Genomic DNA, 20,563 nt, shown 5'->3' with positions numbered 1-20,563 from the left:
TCCCTCACGTGACAGTGGTGTCTGGCCCAAGATGAGACTGTCCTTTTCAGCTGGAGAAGGTACAGGGGTCGGCAGGTGGGGAGGCCAGAGGTGCTGAGGGCCCTGCCGTTGGGACCAGCTGCCCTCGCTCCCCTCTCCTGGCGGGGGCCCAGGAGGCCGGCTGACGGGTGTCTGGATCGAGGAGGTCGTGGGGACTGCTGCTCCCGCCTCCCTCCGGCCAAAGATGGGCTCTGCCCGCTGCGTGCCTGCCCCCACCCACCAGCAGTCTACCCTGGCTCCCCAGACGGAGAGGTGACGGGCAAAACTTTGAAAAGAAGTGAAATAGCAAACTCTTGTGTTGGGGGGAGGTGGGCGGGGAGATGGAAGAACGGTTTGGATTTTGTGTGTGTGTTTGTGGGGTTTTGTTTTTTTGGTTTTTTTTTGTAGCTGTCTGTAACTTTCCTTAAGTGCTTTTTTTTTTTTTTTTTTTTTTTTTTTAAGTAAGCTGCAGGCTTTGGCTTGGAAAACCCCAGGGAGGGTGAAGGGGGCAGAAACCTGAGGCTGCTGCCCCTTTCTGCCTCCGTGGTTCTGTCCCCTTCCCCAGCTCCTCCCTGACCCCCGAGCCAGGCCTCAGACCTCCCAGCTAACCGCTTCCCATGAGCCACTACTCTGACGTCAGCCTATAACCAAAGGAGCTGGGGGTCTGGGCCTGGTGACCCGCCCTTCTCCGCCCACTCAGTCAGGGTGCTCCCCACCTGCAGGCAGGAGGCAACACCCGATCTGCTCCCCTCAGCCCTTCCAGGGCCCCCGCCCCACCCCGCCCAGCCCCGCCATCCCCTGCTCGCCCCGCTTGGGGACGCTCTGCTCAGGGACGGGCCGGCAGGGCTACCCCGGCCTCCCCGGTAGGCAGAGACTCTGGAAGCCTCCGGGGTCCTGTTTTCGGCCATGTGGCCCCCCGGGCGTCTGAACGGGGAGGGCCTGGGAGGGAGCCTGTCCCCTGCCGTCCTGCTCTGCTGGTCCAGCGGGCATGCCCACCCCACCCGCACCGCGGGCTCCTGAGTCGGCAGATGAGGCATTTTATAAATTGTATTTTAAATACATGTTTTAAACTTGTCAAAGCCTTGTCCTCGTTTCAGTCTCTGATCTTCTCACCTTTCGCTGTGGCTGCGTGTTTCACCGCTGGGGGCGCTCTGGGGACAGGACTGGGGTGGCCGAGGACCCATGCCCATCGACTCCCAGGGAAGGAGACCCCTGGGTCTCAGCCCCCGGGGGCCTCCCCACACCCGCCCCCAGCTGCCTTTCCATAGGGTCTGCCTGTGTGAGAGGCCAGGGTCTTTACAGGCACGTCCCTTATGTTCGCCATTCCCTTCAGCAGGGGGGAGAGCTCCTGCGCTTGTGGGGCTCCTAGCCTGAGGCCTGGAGACAGCCATCTGAGGACAGTCCCATTCTGTGCTTAGAGTGCACAGAAGATCAAGACTTGCACCCAGGCCGCCTCTAGCAGGACACCTGGCCCTCGGCAGGCTTTCAGGGCAAGTCTGCTTCAGGGCTCTGGAGCCTGAGGGAGCCTGAAGCCCTGTGCTCTGACAGCCAGGTGGCACAGAGGCACAGGGGCTGAGGTTCTTCTTTATTGGCTTACCAGGCCACAAAAGGAAAATCCAGCAGCAGTCCCTGCCCGATGACCCGTCTGTCCGCAGGCAGAGTCAGGACTTCGCAGGTTCAGTGGGTTCGAGCCGGCACAGAACTGAGACGGCCGGGTTCCCTGGGGGAGAGGCGGGAGAGAAGGGTGAGAGGGAGTGGCCACCCTCTGCCCCGGTTCATCCCTGCAGGCCTGGGGAGGGGTGCTGCAGGCAACGCTCACATCCACCTGGCTGCCGAGCCGGTTTCCTACTCCGAAAGCAGAATCAGACTCAAAGAACTTGAGAGTTAAACCCTGTGCATGAGAAGGGCAGGTGGTGCCAGGGAGTCCTGGGCACCGAAAGGCAGAAGTACTCTGACTCTGGAACAATCTGCCCAGCCCACAGGCTCCCAGAGACTAGTTTCTTCCCTCTTCTGTCCTTTCCCCTCTTGTCCCTGGAACAGCAGTGTCTGCATCCGCCTCCTGGAAGGCTGGATGCCCCTTGGATTAGGCCCCAGCCTTCTGACACAGCGGCGGATGGGCCTGCGCCGGGGCCCGCCGTGCCCTCGGGGTACCCACCTGCCTCCCTGAGAGCCAGTGTGCAGAAGGATGCTGTGGACGTCGGGGCCCAGGCTGGTGGAGGGGCACTGCTCCGGCACATAGTGGCCGCCCTGCTTCCGGCGGACCGTCTTCTTGTCCAGCCGCGGGCAGAGTGGGATGCAAGGCACCTGGGCGTACGGGCTCTGCAGATTGGCAGCTGGCAGTGGTAGAAGAGGCAGGAGGGGGGTGTTTCAGAGCACGCTCAGCCTTGGGAGCCAGGCTGACCCCTGGGAGAACCCGGCTCTGCCACAAGCTGGGTGGGTTTGGGCCACTCACTTGACCTCCCTGAACTGCTACAGAAGCTGGAGATGATTGTGGCGTCCACCTCAGAGCTGATGAGGATTTAAGGGAGCGCAGGGTAAGGGCTAATAGCAGCTTAGAAAGGAGCACGTCTAGACACTTGGAAGGCTCCTCGTCCACCCACTTGGCACGCAGCAGGAGTCTGGCCTGCGTATAAACTCCCCTTTCTGACACATGCGAGCTGTGGGGCCTTACGCAAGTTGCTTAAACTTTTAATTTTCTCAGCGTAAATGCGTGGGGTATTAATAAACACATGATTATGATGACTGAATTCTAGCACATCTGCAAAGGGCTTATCACAGTGAGTGACTCCAAGAGTGCTCAAGAAATGATGAGCTGGGATTGCTCAGCCCCTCTGCCCTCCCAATCCAGGCTCTTGGGACCAGCTGTGCTCCCCGGGCTCAGGCTCAGGGTAAAGAGTGCGGGGGGCTGGGCTAGAGGGAGTGGTCGTCAGCACACAGCTAGGCCCAAAGCAGGGAGCTGCGCCTCGGCCCCGGCTGGGGGAGCCGCTGGGGGAGCCCGGGGCCCTCACCGTAGTTCTGCTGCTTCAGCCGGCTCAGGACCCTGAGGACTCTGCGTTCGGGGATTTCGAGGGTGTCTGCCTGCGGGGGGCTGTAGGGAAGCTTCTTCCGGGGCCGCAGCTGCCCTGCGGCCGATTCCGTCTCCCGAGCCTTACAGGCGCCTTCCTTCAGCTTCCGCTGGTAATAGCTGGGGAGGCAGCACCACCCAGCTCAGCACTGCCACGTCTCCTTTCCCCTCCTCACTCCCTCTTCCTGAGCCCCTGTTCTGTCCGGCCAGCTCAGGAGCTCCGGGTGTTCGTGCTGGCCCTGCCATTCACTTCTGTGACTGTAGGCAACTTACTGCCCTGCTCTGAGCCTCAGTCCGCCCATGTGACGTGGGGGCAAACGGTTCTCTCTCCCAGTCACTGGAAGTCACCTGACTTCTCAGGTGGGTCGGTCAACGTTTTTATAGGGTTAAAAGCAAAGACTAACAAGACCCATTAAGTATTCAACAGACTGGCCCAAGAGCTTGGTAAATGTTACCATGAGTTCTGTCACGGGTATTTTTACTTAGATGTGCAAATGCTTTGTAAGCCAGCTATGCAGTTAATTCCTGCTCATCTTCCAGATTTCAACTTAAGGGCCATCTCTTCCAGGAAGCCCTCTCTTCCAGTAGACTAGCTGGGCTCCAGCTTACAGACCCCCTGACAGCCTGTACTTAGGCCATCACAGCCCACTTAATATTCCTAACTCATCGCTACTTGCCTTTTCCCCTCTAGACTGCAGCCCCACACGTACATTCATTCATTCAAATATGTATTAAGTGTTTGCTGTGTGCTGGCCACTCATCTAAGTGCTTGGGGAAGGGCAGCCCTGCTGCTGCTAAGTCGCTTCAGTCGTGTCCGACCCTGTGTGACCCCACAGACGGCAGCCCACCAGGCTCCCCCATCCCTGGGATTCCAGGCAAGAGCACTGGAGTGGGGTGCCATTTCCTTCTCCAAGGCATGAAAGTGAAACGTGAACGTGAAGTCGCTCCGTCGTGTCTGACCCTCAGCGACCCCATGGACTGCAGCCTTCCAGGCTCCTCCGTCCCTGGGATTCCAGGCAAGAGCACTGGAGTGGGTGCCATTGGCTTCTCTGGAGGGCAGCACAGGAGGCGTGTGTCTAAGGCCCTGAGTCGTCTCCCAGCCCCGCCTCGTGCCAGCCTCTGCCACAGCAACCGCTTCTCCGTGGCCTCGACCAGCGTTGCACAGGGACGGCCTGACGGGGTCTCACCTCAGACCGTACCTCCTGCTTTTTGATGCAGACCTCTCTGACATGTATGCAGCCCGGAAGTGCAGGGAATTAAACGGCTGTGAGGGGCACCCCTGACGAAGGAGCCAGCTGTGGGCATACAGGCTTCTCGCTCTTCCCCTAAGAATTCTGAGCCACCACTGATAGTCTCCCTCAGAAGATCCTGGGGTGGTTGACTCAATAGCACCTCCTTGTATTGACGACCACGACTCTGTTCACACCCCTTGCCTCAGTTCTGCTCCCTGGTATCACTTTGTGAATCAGCTTCCTAGGCCCTTATCTAGTCAAGAGTCAGATCCTGAACAAATAAAAATCATGGTCCTCATGGGAGTAGTGATGGGTGCTATGAGAGAAAGTAAAAGCTGAGTAAGGGATAGTGATGAACTCCGTTGTTCAGAGTCAGGGAGAGTCTCCAAGGTGGTGACATCTGAGCAGGAGGAGGAGGGAGCAAGCTAAGGGGATGTCAGGAAGAGGCAGGCGGAGGGGACGGCTTGGGAAAGGCCAGGAGGTGGGAAAGAGTTGGTGAGCTCTGGGAACGGGGCGAGAGGTGGTGTGTGAGGGGTAAGGGGGTGGAGACGGGCAGCAAGCTGGGAGGTCCAGCCCGCCAGGGACTCCAGGCAGCGGTGAAGGGTGTGCGGGCTGCTCAGAGCAATGGACAGCTCTTAGGGCTTCAGCTGGTGGCTAAGCTGGGCCTCTGCCTGTCCCGACAGCCTGGAGCTGGGGGTTTTCATGAGGGTCACACACAGGAAATGAACTCCAGAGCCCTCACATGGAGACTGGGTCCAGATCCCTGTGTAAAATTACAGCCTGAAAAGGCAACATCCTGAGTAAAAAGATGGACTAGAAAATAACTTCACCCAACAGGAGCCCACAGAACTGATCAGAGGGTGTGCAAGCTTCTCAGTCACAACTTTAAAGGAAACTGCTTGCTCTCTCCTTCCTCTCCTTCCGCTTCTTACAGGCTTGAATGTAGATGTGTTTTGGTAAACTGGCTTAGGATCGACCCAGGGAATGGTGGGACGATCAGTGGGGTAGAAGCTGGGTGCCTGAACAACTCTGCCTTCCCACCTGCTTCCTCCAGACCATCCATGTGAGAGAAATAAACTACGTTGTTTAAACTACAGCACACGGGTCTATTCCTTAACCAATACACTAATCCAGAATTCTGTGCCCAGCTGAGCTATTCAGTAAGTATGACAGAATAAGCATTGTGTAGGCATACAAAATCTTAAAACTTTTGCCTCCCATGCATCCTTTCTCAGGAAGCTCCTAGAGGGCACGTTCTTCCAAAATGAGGGCAGAAACCAAAAAAGAAAAGGAAGATATACATACAGGAAATAAGAGACCTAACACAGAAGACAGACAGACGTTAAAGATGGTGAACAGATCCCACGAGGGCAGCGCAACTCCCATAGCGGACAGCCAGTTTAGATGAGGTCACTGTAGCTTAAAATACAGAAATACCAAGGGTTGGCATTCCCATACCTGTTGTTAGCTTTCTAACCCCCAAAAGCTACTGGTGAAACATGCTTCCATCATTTTTTTTTTTTTTTAAGCAAATCAAACCAAGAAAGAGTAAGCAAACCAAAAAAAGGTAAGACATGTGATCCAGTAGCCAGAATTCTATCGGAAGGAAGAATTTCTAGGATGACTACAGACTCCCAAGATCACAGCTCTGTCACAGGCCTGAAAGGAAATCAATCCAAAGCTGAGAAGAATGCAGCTGTTTAGAGACTGTTGCCAAGAAACAGAAGTTTTAGGAAGGTGCAAGAATTATCAATGAACACAAAGGAAAAACTATCAAGGCAGGGCTTCCCTGGTTGTCCAGGGAATGATACCTTACAATGTGAAGGACCAGTTCAATCCCTGGTCTGGAAGATCCCACGTGCTACGGGGCAACTAAGGCCATGCAGCACAACTAGCAAAGCCCGCATGCCTAGAGCCCGCGCTATGCAAGCAGAGAGGCCGCTGTAATGAGGCTCACGCACCGCAGCAGAGTAGCCTCCCGCCCCGCTGCTCAACCCTGCTCGCCACAACTGGAGAAAGCCTGCATGCAGCCATGAAGACCCAGCACTGCCCCCAAAATTAATATTTCTAAAAAAGGTGATTGTCGACTGTGAGAAAATAAAACAAGAAAGAAAATTAAATCAGTATTATAAATGCTCAGCTATGAATAATTGCATAGCTATAATATTAGAAACCGCAAATATTTAGTAAAAAAGTGATAATATATTGGAACAGGGAGGAGCTGCAGGGATAGTTGTATCAGACAGCTAAATTCTCAGCATAACAGGAAGTCAGCAGACAAAAGTCGATAACCAATATGTTGTAGTGCATCCGTAGCATATAGACATAAATGCCGAAAATACTCGAAAGAGAAAGTCTGGAGAGGGGTGTGGAGAAAAGGGGTCCGCTCACGCTACTGGTGGAGTTGTGAGCTAGCACAGTTCACAGTGAACTGTAGAGGTTCTTAAAAAAAATGAAAAACAGAGTTACCATATGACCTAGCAATCCCACTCCTGGGCATATATCTGGAAAAGATGAAAACGCTAATTGAAAAAGATACGTGTTCCCAGGGTTCACAGCAGCACTATTTGCAATAGCCAAGACATGGAAGCAACTTAAATGTCCATCAAGAGATGAATGGGTACAGAAGATAAAATATAAAGCGGAGCATTAATCATAAAAGAATGAAATAATGCCTTTTGCAGCAACATTGATGAACCTAGAGATTATCACAGTGAAGTATAGTCAGAGAAAGACACCATATGGTAATCACTTACATGTGGGATCTAAAGAATGATACAAAAGAACTTATTTACAAAACAGAAATAGATTGCTGTAAAAAGTCTGTGCTCCACCTCCCCCCATCTCCCCTCACCCCAGTCAGTACTAATCTTTTTACTGTCTTCATTGTTTTGTCTTTTCCAGAATGTCATATAGTTGGAATTATAAAGCACATAGCCTTTTCAGATCAGTTTTTTTCACTTCAGTTCAGTTGCTCAGTCATGTCCGACTTTTTGCGACCCCATGGACTACAGCATGCCAGGCTTCCCTGTCTGTCACCAACTCCTGGAGCTTGCTCAAATTCATGTCCATCGAGTCGATGATGCCATCCAACCATCTCATCCTCTGTCACCCCCTTCTGCTCCTGCTTTCAATCTTTCCCAGGATCAGGGTCTTTTCTAATGAGTCCGTTGTTCACATCAGGTGGCCAAAATATTGCAGTTTCAGCTTCAGCATCAGTCCTTCCAATGAATATTCAGGACTGATTTCCTTTAGCATTGACTGGTTTGCTCTCCTTGCAGTCCAAGAGACTCTCAAGAGTCTTCTCCAACACCACAGTTCAAGAGCATTAATTCTTCAGTGCTCAGCTTTCTTTATAGACCAACTCTCACATCCATACGTGACCACTAGAAAAACAATAGCTTTGACTAGACAGACCTTTGTTGGCAAAGTGATGTCTCTGCTTTTTAATATGCTGTCTAGGTTAGTCATAGCTTTTCTTCCAAGGAGCAAGCTTCTTATAATATCATGGCTGCAATCACCATCTGCAGTGATTTTGGAGCCCAAGAAAATAAAGTCTGTCACTGTTTCCATTGTTTCCCCATCTATTTGCCATGAAGTGATGGGACTGGATTGCCATGATCTTAGTTTTTTGAATGCTGAGTTTTAAGCCAGTTTTTTCACTCCCCTCTTAACTTAGCGACTGAAAAACAACCAATTCTACTGTATAGATGTAGCACAGCTAATTTATCCATTCACCTACTGAAGGACATCTTGGTTGCCTCCAAGTTTTGGCAATTATGAATACAACTGCTATACACATCTGTGTGCACGTTTTTGTGTGGACTGAATTTTCAGTTTATTGGGGTGAAATCCAAGGGGCACAGCTGCTGGATCATGTAAGAGTTTGTTTAGTTTTGTAAAAAACCACCAAACGGCCTTCCAAAGTGACAGTACCATTTTGCATTCCCACCAGAAATGAAACAAGACTTACTTTGATTCCACACCCTTGCCTGCATGTGAAGACTGTCAGCGTCTTGGACCTTCACCATTCTAGCAGGTGTACAGTAGCATCTCGTTTTAATTTGGAATTCCCTAATGACACATGATGTCGAACATCTTTTCATATGCTTGTTGATCATCCATGTATCATCTTTGGTGTCTATTCAAATCTTTTGCCTATTTCTTAACCAAGTTGTTTGATTTCCTGTTATTTCATTTAAAAACTCCTTTGTAAAATTTAGATAACTGTTTTTATTAGGTAAGTTTTGAAAATACCTTCTCTCAGTCTGTGTCCTGTCTTCTCACTCTTGATATTTGGTGTTTTGTGTTGACATTTGCACTAAAGCTACAAAACAAGGGGGGGGGGTTGTAAAACCACCTTCGCATAAACCAAGGAAGCGGCACCAAAGTCCTCTCACAGTCACTGCATTCTTCAGTGCCAGGCCAGGGCTCACATGCTGTAACCAGAAGATTCTGCATGGTACAACTAAGATCTGGCACAGCCAAATCAATAAATAATTTTTTTTAAAGAAAAATAATTTCTGATTAAAAACACACTGAGTAAAAAAAGAAAAACCCTTGGTGAAAATGAAAGTTATTAATTGTATTAAACCTTGACTCTTGAGTACTTCGCGCTTGATTACTCCATAAATATTCTTTTCTCTTGGCTGCACTGGGGGTCTTACCTGCAGCACACCAGTGGTAGAGACCCCGCCTGCCACTGCAGGAGACATAAGAAACGTGGGTTCGATCCCTGGGTCTGGAAGACCCCCTGGAGGAGGGCATGGCAACCCACTCCAGTGTTCTTGCCTGGAGAACCCCATGGACAGAGGAGCCTGGCGGGCTACAGTGCATCAGTCCGCGCAGAGTCGGACACGACCGAAGTGGCAGCACGCACGCGTGCAGGACGGCTAGTTGCAGCATTTGGGATCTTTTCAGCTGCAACACGTGCAGCATGCAAACTCTCAGTTTCTGCCTGAGGGATCTGACCCCCCGACCAGGGGTCGAACCTGGGCTCCTGCATTAGAAGAGTCACAGTCACTGGACCGCCAGGAAGTCCCTCTATAAATATTCTTTTTTAAAAAATATTTATTTATTCGGCGGCAATAGGTCTTAGTTGCAGCATGTGGGATCGACCAAGGATGGAACCCAGGCCCCTTGCATTGGAAACAAGGCATCTTAGCCGCTGGACCACCAGGGAAGTCCCTGTAAGTGCTCTTCAGACGCCCTGCTGCTGCAAACTGTGACTGTCTTGAGGAAAAGCGTGTGTGCCATCGACTTGTGGCTACACTGGTCATTGTTTTTTCTTTTGAAGGAGTTCAGAACCTGCCACCCCCACAATATGCCACTTCGGGATGTTGGTTATTTTGGTTTTGTGGGTGTTTTTTGTTTTGTTTTGGCTCTGTCACAAGGCTTGAAGGATCTTAGTTCCCTAACAAGGGATCGAACCCAGGCCACTACAGTGAAAACACCAAGTCCTAACTACGGGACCCCCGGGGAACTCCATACTGCTTATTTTGAATTAAAGGCACTCGATAAACTGTAGATGCAAGAGGGGTACACTGACCTTCCTTTTTCTTTCTAAAAGCAGGATATAAATATGCCACGTGAGAGGTGCCTTCTCTATGGTAGGAGGAAGAAGCATTCTTATCACAAGAGATGAGGCGCAGAGGCCAAGAGAACTGTGTCCAGTTAAGCAGTGTTTTCCTTCAGCCTGCCCATATGAGGTCCAGGGCACACAGGAGCCTAGTGGGCCACGTCCATCAGGTCTCAAGAGTTGGACATGGCTTAGCGACCAAACCATCGCCACCACGTCACTTTGGTACTTTTCCACGGCGACTACTCTCTGTTCCAGCTAGTGTATAGGCGCTTAGGCCTGGTCACTTCTTTGGGTCTTCATTTTTCTTGTGAGCGTTCTTCTTCTTCTGTACATGTAAATACATTTCATGCTTTTCTCCTGTCTTATGTCAGTCCCAGCTGAAAACCCTAACAGGACAGGGGAAAACTTCAGCTCCTATATGTTTTTAGCAAGGATGAGTTAGCATTGTCTGGGACACCCCCTCTGGGGCGGGGGGGAAAGGAGGGCTGCCCCTGAGAGATCCTGGGTCCTGACTAAACCAGCCGAAGTTAGCATTTCCAACCACATGTTTCCTACCTCCTCTATCCATGGGATTTCCCAGGCAATACTGGCGCGTGTTGCCATTTCCTTCTCCAGGTCATCTTCCCGACCCAGGGATCAAAGCCCGGGTCAGCAATTGCAGGTGGCCTCCTGTGTTGCTGGGGGACTCTTTACCAACTGAGCCACCAGGGAAGACTGGTCAAGAGAGGAAGGTAATAATTCCTTCTTGTCCCTTCCTTTCCAAATTCAGATTGGCCGGAAAAAAAAAAAACATTTGTAAGAATTAGTTATTTGGGATGAGACTCTTGCGACTTTGGTTTTGGGTACCCACTGGTCATTGACCCTTTCTGGCCCAGACACGGCCTTCTCTGGCGGCTTAGACGGTGAAGAGTCTGCCAGCAGCGCAGGAGACGTAAGTTCCATCCCTGGGTTGGGAAGAGCCCCTGGAGGAGGAGATGACAAGCCACGTCAGTATTCTTCCCTGGGAAATTCCATGGACAGAGGAGTCTAGCGGGCTTTAGTCCATAGGATCACCAGAGTCAGTCACAACTGAGCGACTGACACTCCCAGGGACAGCTATCGCTTTCCCTCTTTTCTCATTTTCTGTCCTGAGGTCTTCGCTGTCTGCCTGCCCGGGCATGCAGGTTGTCGGGCCGGTCTGTGTCTGTAGGTGGCCAGCTGTCAGGCTGGGAGCCCTGAGAATACACAGATGTCCTCACAGAAATGTGGGTCACACTCTATGGCTAGTATCCTAGGGACCATCGACAGTTCACGAGATGCGGAGGTTATTTAAGACTTTCTTTTAGCTGTCTTGGAGGTGACTCTGGATCTTGGGAGGGCTGTATGTTTTGCACCCTCTTTGAAGATGCCTCTTGCATTTGTGGTTAAGTCATAAAAAGCTCATTAGTTTTGGTTTTGAGTCACTTGAAACAGGTATGCCTTTGGTTTTACAAGAAAAAAACAAAAAAGTTCGATACTGCCAGTAAAATTCACTGTTTGTAGCAGCTGAAACATGATAAGATGTTGAAGTGATTTTTTTTAAGGGATTATATGCTTAGAAGTCGGCCTGATATTCAGAGGCTGTGTTTCCTAAGCTAAAATAAAACTATTGTAGTCAGAGGAGAAAAAAAGAAAAAAGAAATTCTGAAGCCTTTGTGGAATTATTTATTAAAATATTCCAAAGCCACACAGCTCTAAATCTACAACACAGGAGTGTTGCAATTTCCATCTGGAGACTGGAAGGAAAAGTCTTCTCCTTAACATAAAGAAGCAAATCCAAGATAATGTATTGGATGGGTAAGTCACCCTTCTTGGTATCATTCAAGCAGCAATCCAATTCTCTGAGAATTAAAAACAACTGTCCTTGTCTTGTAAAGTAACTCTTTAAAAAAACACCAGTGTGCCTCTAGGAGTAATTCAAAACCAGTCTTACCAGTCCCAAAACCTCCTTATTGTCTCAAGGCACTTTCAGATACTGTAAAATATCAGGACATTGGAAACAGAACAAAATTATCATGCACTTAAGAGGGCCATGTGGCACCAAAAGTCTTAAAGCACTTCTCCACAAATATTAGTAAAAAGCTTTAGCCTTCTGGGCAACTGACTTTAACTTGTTCCATCTGCCAGAAATATAATTTGGATCCAACTATTTTTTTTTATAGCCTAGTAAACTTCATATTATTGTACCTACCTCATAACAAAGGCTTTAAATGAAAGCCTTAAGACCTGTCTTGGCACCTGTCTGTATGTTTACATATGCATATGTATATATTGTTGCTGTTCAGTCGCTCAGTCATGCTGACTCTTTGCGACCCCATGTATATACACACATATATATAATATGCATGTAATGTTTTTCTACTCCAGACGGTATTCCTAAAAATTAACTTGTAAGAGAGCTGTATTTAATTGGCTTAAGGAAAGAAAAAAAAAAAACCTCTCTAAAGCTGAGACTAGTCAAAAGCATATCTTATCTCTACCAGATGTTTACCATTATAATGGTATGAATTCAACTCAAGAACAAAATGTACAATTAAAGTGCATTGCTTGATGTGTGTCAACCATGACAGTAAATTTAAAGAAAAAAAGAAGAGAGCGATATGTTGAAGTTCCTATGTTCTTTGCCATAGAACATTTGCCACTAGACCATTCAGGTATGACCTAAATCAAATCCCTTACAATTATACAGTGTAAGTGACAAATAGATTCAAGGGATTAGAAATGATAGAGTGCCTGAAGAGCTATGGACGGAGGTTCGGAGGTTCGTGACATTGTACAGGAGGCAGTGAACAAGATGAACCCCAAGAAAAAGAAATGCAAAAAGGTAAAATGGTTGTCTGACCAGGCCTTACAAAGAGCTGAAAAAAGAAGATAAGCTAAAGACAAATGAGAAAAGGAAATACCCATTTGAATGCACAGTTCCAAAGAATACCAAGGAACCATAAGAAAGCCTTCCTCAGCGATCAATGCAAAGAAATAGAAGAAAACAATAGAATGGGAAAGACTAGAGATCTCAAGAAAATTAGAGATACCAAGGGAACATTTCATGCAAAGACGGGCACAATAAAGGACAGAAATGGTATGGACCTAACAGAAGCAGAAGATATTAAGGAAGTGGCAAGAATACACAGAAGAACTATAAAAAAAAGATCTTCATGACCCAGATAACCACGATGGTGTGATCACTCACCTAGAGCCAGACATCACGGAATGTGAAGTCAAGTGGGCCTTAGGAAGCATCACTATGAACAAAGCTAGTGGAGGTGATGGAATTCCAGTGGAGCTATTTCAAATCCTAAAAGATGATGCTGTGAAAGTGCTGCACTCAATATGCCAGCAAATTTGGAAACCTCAGCAGTGGCCACAGGACTGGAAAAGTCACTTTTCATTCCAATCCCAAAGAAAGGCAATACCAAAGAATGTTCAAACTACCGCACAATTGCACTCATCTCACACACTAGTAAAGTAGTGCTCAAAATTCTCCAAGCCAGGCTTCAGTAATACTTGAACTGTGAACTTCCAGATGTTCAAGCTGGTTTTAGAAAAGGCAGAGGAACCAGAGATCAAATTGCCAAGATCTGCTGGATCATTGAAAAAGCAAGAGAGTTCCGGAAAAACATCTATTTCTGCTTTATTGACTATGCCAAAGACTTTGACTGTGAAGATCACAATAAACTGTGGAAAATTCTGAAAGAGATGGGAATACCAGACCACCTGATCTGCCTCTTGAGAAATTTGTATGCAGGTCAGGAAGCAAGTTAGAACTGGACATGGAACAACAGACTGGTTCCAAATAGGAAAAGGAGTTCGTCAAGGCTGTATATTGTCACCCTGCTTATTTAACTTCTCTGCAGAGTACATCATGAGAAACGCTGGACTGGAAGAAACACAAGCTGGAATCAAGATTGCCGGGAGAAATATCAATAACCTCAGATATGCAGATGACACCACCCTTATGGCAGAAAGTGAAGAGGAACTAAAAAGCCTCTTGATGAAAGTGAAAGAGGAGAGTGAAAAAGTTGGCTTAAAACTCAACATTCAGAAAACTTCAAGATCATGGCAAACAGATGGGGAAACAGTGAAACAGTGAGACTTTATTTTCTTGGGCTCCAAAATAACTGCAGGTGGTGACTATAGCCATGAAATTAAGACACTTGCTCCTTCAAAGAAAAGCTATGACCAACCTAGACAGCATATTAAAAAGCAGAGACATCACTTTGCCAACAAAGGTCCACCTAGTCAAAGGTATGGTTTTTCCATTAGTCTTGTATGGATGTGAGAGTTGGACTATAAAGAAGGCTGAGCACCAAAGAATTGATGCTTCTAAACTGTGGTGTTGGAGAAGACTCTTGAGAGTCCCTTGGACTGCAAGATCCAACCAGTCAATCCTAAAGTAAATGAACCCTGAATATTCATTGGAAGGACTGATACTGAAGCTGAAACTGCAATACTTTGGCCTCCTGATGCGAAGAACTGACTCACTAGAAAAGACCCTGAAGCTTGGAAAGATTGAAGGCAGGCGGAGAAGAGGGCAACAGAGGATGAGATGTTTGGATGGCATTACGGACTCGATGGATGTGAATTTGAGTGAGCTCTGGGAGTTGGTGATGAACAGGGAAGCCTGAGTGCTGCAGTCCTGGGGTGGCAAAGAGTCGGACACGACGGAGCAACTAAACTGAACTGAGTGTTCTTTGCTTCTGTGATTTCTGTTTATAAATATATATATACTTCTGTCTTTTGGCTGTGCTGCACAGCATACAGGATGTTTTGCTGACCATGGATCGAACCTGGGCTTCCACAGTAAAAGAGCCCAATCCTAGCACCTAATATATACACATTATGTATGATGATATATAGTCCCAATAATTATATATAATATACATTTATAAAATATAATATATATATGAGCCACTTTGCTGAAACTAACACATTATAAATCAACTACACTTCAATAACAAAACAATAAATCAATTTTAAAATAATTTAGCCATGCTTAATGAGACTAGACTTGTTTCACAAACGAATTAGTCTTACTTTGATTTTCTTTGAAAAAATGGGCATGATTGTGGAGAGAGACATTCTATGTTTCAACAAAAGCTGTCACACCCTTGTTGGTCGCAGGACAGTTCACGCACTTTGAGCCTTTTGTCCTCTGTATAAACTGCCTCCTGCCACTTTGTGTATCGTGCCTGTAAGCTCGTCTTCCTCCCACCCTCCTGAGCTGGCATCACTAAAAACTAGGACTGCCCTTTCCCCCAGTGCCCTGCAAGATACAGCAACTTAACATAAACTTCAAAAGGAAAAACTCACAACAGATTATGTATAAAAACCTGAATGCCTGCTGCTGTTAGTTCACCGGAACACCCAATGCCATCACCAAAGACATTTGAACTGCAAGCCAGAAAATTCCTGAGAGCCCCCAGACAGCCTCCTTTTTTTTGGCTGAGCCTCAGGGCTCGCAGGATCCCAGTTCCCACAACCAGGGATTGAACTTGTGCCCCCTGCAGTGGAGTACAGAGTCTCAGCCACTGGACTGCCAGGGAAGTCCCTCACTCCACCTAAAGATGCTTTGAGCCTGACACTTAAGAATCCTCGAAATTAACTGCCCTCTGGACTCAAAACCTGAGTTCACAATTTGTTCCCGCTAACCTCTGTTTCTCTTTTGTTTTCAAAGAAATGTTCCCCGTTAAATGCTTGCTCCAAAAAATTAAAAAAAAAAAACCCCATGATGTGGCTTAAATGAAAAGACTATGAAAATACTTTTTCCAATTACATATTTGTGTGACGACTGATTTCTTCATATTCTTCAACTGAAAAAACAGATTGCAACAGATTGAATGCAGAAGCAGATAAGAAAATCCAGCCAACTTCTTTTATTCCAGACACTGAAGAGATTCTCGATACTGTAAAGCAATGACATTCTTCTCATTAACTTTTTTGTTTGTTTTGGAAAGTACTGTTTTTTTTTTTTTTTTAAATGTTTTTGATTAACATGTAATTGGGTTCAGTTCAGTGGCTCAGTCGTGTCCGACTCTTTGTGATCCCATGAACCGCAGCACGCCAGGCCTCCCTGTCCATCACCAACTCCTGGAGTTCACTCAAACTCACGTCCATTGTGTCGGTGATGGCATCCAACCATCTCATCCTCTGTCATCCCCTTCTCCTTCTGCCCTCAATCTTTCCCAGCATCAGGGTCTTTTCCAATGAGTCAGCTCTTCGCATCAGGTGGCCAAAGTATTTCAGTTTCAGTGTCAACATCAGTCCTTCCAATGAACACCCAGGACTGATCTCCTTCAGAATGAACTGGCTGGATCTCCTTGCAGTCCAAGAGACTGTCAAGAGACTTCTCCAACACCACAGTTCAAAAGCATCAATTCTTCGGCGCTCAGCTTTCTTCACAGTCCAACTCTCACATCTATACATGACTACTGGAAAAACCATAGCCTTGATTAGACGGACCTTTGTTGACAAAGTAATGTCTCTGCTTTTTAATATGCTGTCTAGGTTGGTCATAACTTTCCTTCCAAGGAGTAAGTGTCTTTTAATTTCAGGGCTGCAATCACCATCTGCAGTGATTTTGCAGCCCCAAAAAACAAAGTCAGCCACTGTTTCCACTGTTTCCCCATCTATTTGCCATGAAGTGATGGGACCAGATGCCATGATCTTAGTTTTCTGAATGTTGAGTTTTAAGCCAACTTTTTCACTCTCCTCTTTCACTTTCATCAAGAGGCCTTTTAGTTCTTTTTCACTTTCTGCCATAAGGGTGGTGTCATCTGCATATCTGAGGTTACTGATATTTCTCCCAGCAATCTTGATTCCAGCTTGTGTTTCTTCCAGTCCAGCGTTTCTCATGATGTACTCTGCATATAAGTTCAATAAACAGGGTGACAATATACAGCCTTGACGAACTCCTTTTCCTATTTGGAACCAGTCTGTTGTTCCATGTCCAGTTCTAACTTGCTTCCTGATCTGCATACAGGTTTCTCAAGAGGCAGGTCAGGTGGTCTGGTATTCCCATCTCTTTCAGAATTTTCCACAGTTTATTGTGATCTTCACAGTCAAAGTCTTTGGCATAGTCAATAAAGCAGAAATAGATGTTTTTCTGGAACTCTAATGCTTTTTCGATGATCCAGCAGATCTTGGCAATTTGATCTCTGGTTCCTCTGCCTTTTCTAAAACCAGCTTGAACATCTGGAAGTTCACAGTTCAAGTATTGCTGAAGCCTGGCTTGGAGAATTTTGAGCACTACTTTACTAGTATGTGAGATGAGTACTATTATGTGGTAGTCTGAGCATTTTTTGGCATTGCCTTTCTTTGGGATTGGAATGAAAAGTGACCTTTTCCAGTCCTGTGGCCACTGCTGAGGTTTCCAAATTTGCTGGCATATTGAGTGCAGCACTTTCACAGTATCATCTTTTAGGATTTGAAATAGCTCCACTGGAATTCCATCACCTCCACTAGCTTTGTTCATAGTGATGCTTCCTAAGGCCCACTTGACTTCACATTCCATGATGTCTGGCTCTTGGTGAGTGATCACACCATCGTGGTTATCTGGGTCATGAAGATTTTTTTTTGTATAGTTCTGTGTATTTTTGCCACCTCTTCTTAATATCTTCTGCTTCTGTTAGGTCCATACCATTTCTGTCCTTTATCGAGCCCATCTTTGCATGAATGTTCCTAATTTTCTTGAAGAGATCTCTAGTCTTTCCCATTCTATTGTTTTCTTCTATTTCTTTGCATTGATTGCTGAGGAAGGCTTTCTTATCTCTCCTTGCTATTCTTTCGAATTCTGCATTCAAATGGGTATATCCTTCCTTTTCTCCTTTCCTTTTCGCTTCTCTTCTTTTCACAGCTATTTGTAAGGACTCCTCAAACAGCCATTTTGCCTTTGCATTTCTTTTTCTTGGGGATGGTCTTGATCCCTGTCTCCTGTAGAATATCACATAGCCCTAGCTTATCTTTGTTAAATAAATAGATATTTATTTTTTAGATCTCTCAGTCTTAAATTCAAATATAAAAAAATAATAACAGATTTTCTAGATCAAAAGGTTTCAAAACTACAGCTCTGAAGAAACTCTCTCTCAGGTGTCCCAGGAAACAGATACAGAACAGTCACACTGTTTCTACCATGGCTGGGAACTGAATGTAGACCTAACGTCCAACTCGCTGATCAAATAGGTTCTATTGTGATGTCGTCATGGTTCCCAGGCTGCTCAGTGGGTATAAAGAATCCACCTGCAGTACATGGGTTTGATCTCGGGGTTGGGAAAATCTCCTGGAGAAGGGCATGGCTCCCCACTCCAGTATTCTTGCCTCGAGAATCCCAGGGGCAGAGGAGCAGGCAGCTACAGTCCATACGGTCACAGGGAGTTGGACACAACTGAAGCCACTGAGCACACACGCACGCACAGTCAGGCTGTGCTGCAACCACGGAGCTGGCACGCTGCGACAGAAGCTCCCACATGCGGCAACTAAGAGCTGACACAGCCAAATAAATACATAAAATTTTTTAAAATGTTAAAGTTTGGGGGGAAAGGCATTATGCTGAGTGAAGGAAGCTGGACACTAAAGACTGTACTCTGTATGTTTCCATTTACATGAAGTTATAAGACAGACAAAACCAATCTGTGATGGAAAGAAATTAAAAGAAGTGTAGTTTCAGGGACCAGCTGGGAAGGGTCATGAGGGCACTTTCTGTAATGATAGTAAAATTTTGTATAACTTGACAGGGGCTCAGGTTGCTGGGATGTGGGAATTTGTTGAGACTCACTAAATGATACACATAAGATCTGTGCATTTCACCGAATGTACATTATATGAATCTCAAAAGATACGGGTGGGGAAGCTCTATACAAATATTGATCATTAGCTGATGATATGTATTGGGTTGGCCAAAAAGTATATTCAAGTTTTTCTGTAAGATGTTATGAAAAACCCAAACAAACTTTTTGCCCAGCCCAAAATACTGACGTATTTAGAGGGAAATGACTATAATTTACTATAAAATGAAATAAAAAATAAGACAGATTGAAGAATAGAGGGATGGATAGGTAAAAGAACGGCAAAATGGCCAACAGTTGAATCTAGGTGGTGGGTATCTAACTGTTTACTGTACAATTCTTTTAACTTTGCCATATGTTTGAAATTTTCAATGAATGACATGGGGAAAAATAAGCAGTGAGATTTTAAAAAGCAAATGAATAAGCCTTGGTTCTTGTTACGAGAGAAAGTACTCTGTGGTTAGGGTAGGGTACTCAGGGGCTTCAAGATGATTGGAAATTACCTATTTTTAAGCTGAAGAAATGGATACAGGGAAATTTGTTTTATTGCTTTTTAAATTATTCATTTGCCATCTTCAGGTTGTATATGTTTAGTGATTTAGAGATGCTGGGAAAGACAGATCTCTTGTCTCTGGGGTTTGCTAAGTTGGTGTTGCTGAAACACATGTAATCATTCCACCTCTTCTGGCCTCTGCGAAAAAGGCCTGGTCTGTGGTAGGAAAAAATGATCCAATTTTCTCAACAACAGAGACAAGCCTCTGTGCACTGCAAGAGCGACCCTTTGCTTCTAGCCATCAGGTGTTCATGTCATTTTTTGTACACAGCCATCTCTTTCTTAGATGAGAAGGACCACCCACCAGCCCACTCTGGAAATGCGGGGAGGCTTCCATCTCTTGTTGTCCAGCCCAAACAGGCTCTGTCCCATTTTCTTTCTGGGATTGCTATATGCGTACTGCAACAAGGTACTCCTCTTGCTGCTGAGGTTGCAAAACAAGAGGGTAATGAGCAAGGGCTGCCAGGTGCCATCCTTCTCACTGTGGGAAGAGCCTAGCTGAGCTTGAAGCCAATGCAGAGATGAGCAGGAGAGAGAAAGCCTGAATGGTATCAGCTGGTCTCCTGGATCCAGCCATTCCTGAAGCCCTGAGCAGTGATGTGAGCCAATACATTCCCCTTTTGCATAAGCCAGTTTTATGTATGTTTCGCTTTCAACTAAGAGTCCTAACTATCCAAAATCCTCCACTGCCAAAAGGCTAGGTGCAATTTCTGTGCCTACAACCCTCCACCCACAACCAAAAGACCTACTCACCTGGTGATCTCTTCTAAGGCTCCTTCGGGTAAGGCCAGCATCTCCACCAGCAGGGACAGGATCTCAAAGAACAGAGTGTGGGGGTTTGGAGGAGCCATGTCCATCAGGGCATTCTGTTCTGGGGACATGGGATGGTAGCTGCCATTACCATTTGACACCCTGGCATGCCCAAGCCCCCCACTAGCCACCTGCCCCCCCACCCCAGCTCTGAGTGCCCTAGGCTCAGCCCTGCTCACCCACAGAGCAGAAGAAGCGCCTGGTGTCTGTCATCACAGTCAAGAAGTCTTTGAAGTTCACGTGACCATCTCCTGTGGGGGCCAGAAGAATACAGAGTGGACAGGGGCCTTCCAGAGCAGGCTCGGACACTGCAACCCAGGCACGGCTGTTAGCATTTACTTGTTGGAGTTGATTATAAAAGTAACACACAGTTGATGTAGAAAGTGTGGGACACTTAGGGAAGTAGAAGGAAAAAAATTAAAATCTCCTGGGTTAGAGGCTCCCAGAAGGTTCTAGAAACAGCAGTCTGGGCTCATGTCACTCACTATCTCTGTGACCCTGCCAAAG

General features: G+C 46.8%; 1 protein-coding gene across 3 annotated transcripts in view; it reads right to left on the bottom strand.

Moving 5' to 3' along the window:
- Nucleotides 1-1,047: 1,047 nt before the first annotated feature.
- The window catches only part of SPATA21 (spermatogenesis associated 21), a 29,790-nt gene continuing 10,274 nt past the window's right edge, over nt 1,048-20,563 (bottom strand). The window contains exons 6-10 of one of the 3 annotated variants that reach the window (XM_044938237.1): nt 20,236-20,364; nt 20,000-20,117; nt 3,027-3,202; nt 2,174-2,351; nt 1,048-1,738 (exon numbers count right to left, since the gene is read on the bottom strand). In XM_044938237.1, the coding sequence (XP_044794172.1) occupies nt 1,696-1,738; nt 2,174-2,351; nt 3,027-3,202; nt 20,000-20,117; nt 20,236-20,364 (644 nt within the window). In that variant the 3' untranslated portion in view covers nt 1,048-1,695. Of the gene's footprint in view, nt 1,739-1,836; nt 2,352-3,026; nt 3,203-19,999; nt 20,118-20,235; nt 20,365-20,563 lie in introns of those variants that run through there. The other 2 variants (XM_044938238.1, XM_025278881.2) reach the window with 2 other exon arrangements.

This window comes from Bubalus bubalis, chromosome 2 (assembly GCF_019923935.1).
Source record: "Bubalus bubalis isolate 160015118507 breed Murrah chromosome 2, NDDB_SH_1, whole genome shotgun sequence".
Classification (NCBI taxonomy): domain Eukaryota; kingdom Metazoa; phylum Chordata; class Mammalia; order Artiodactyla; family Bovidae; genus Bubalus; species Bubalus bubalis.
The sequence above is the reverse complement of the archived record's forward strand: the minus strand, read 5'-3'. Positions and strand labels throughout refer to the sequence as shown.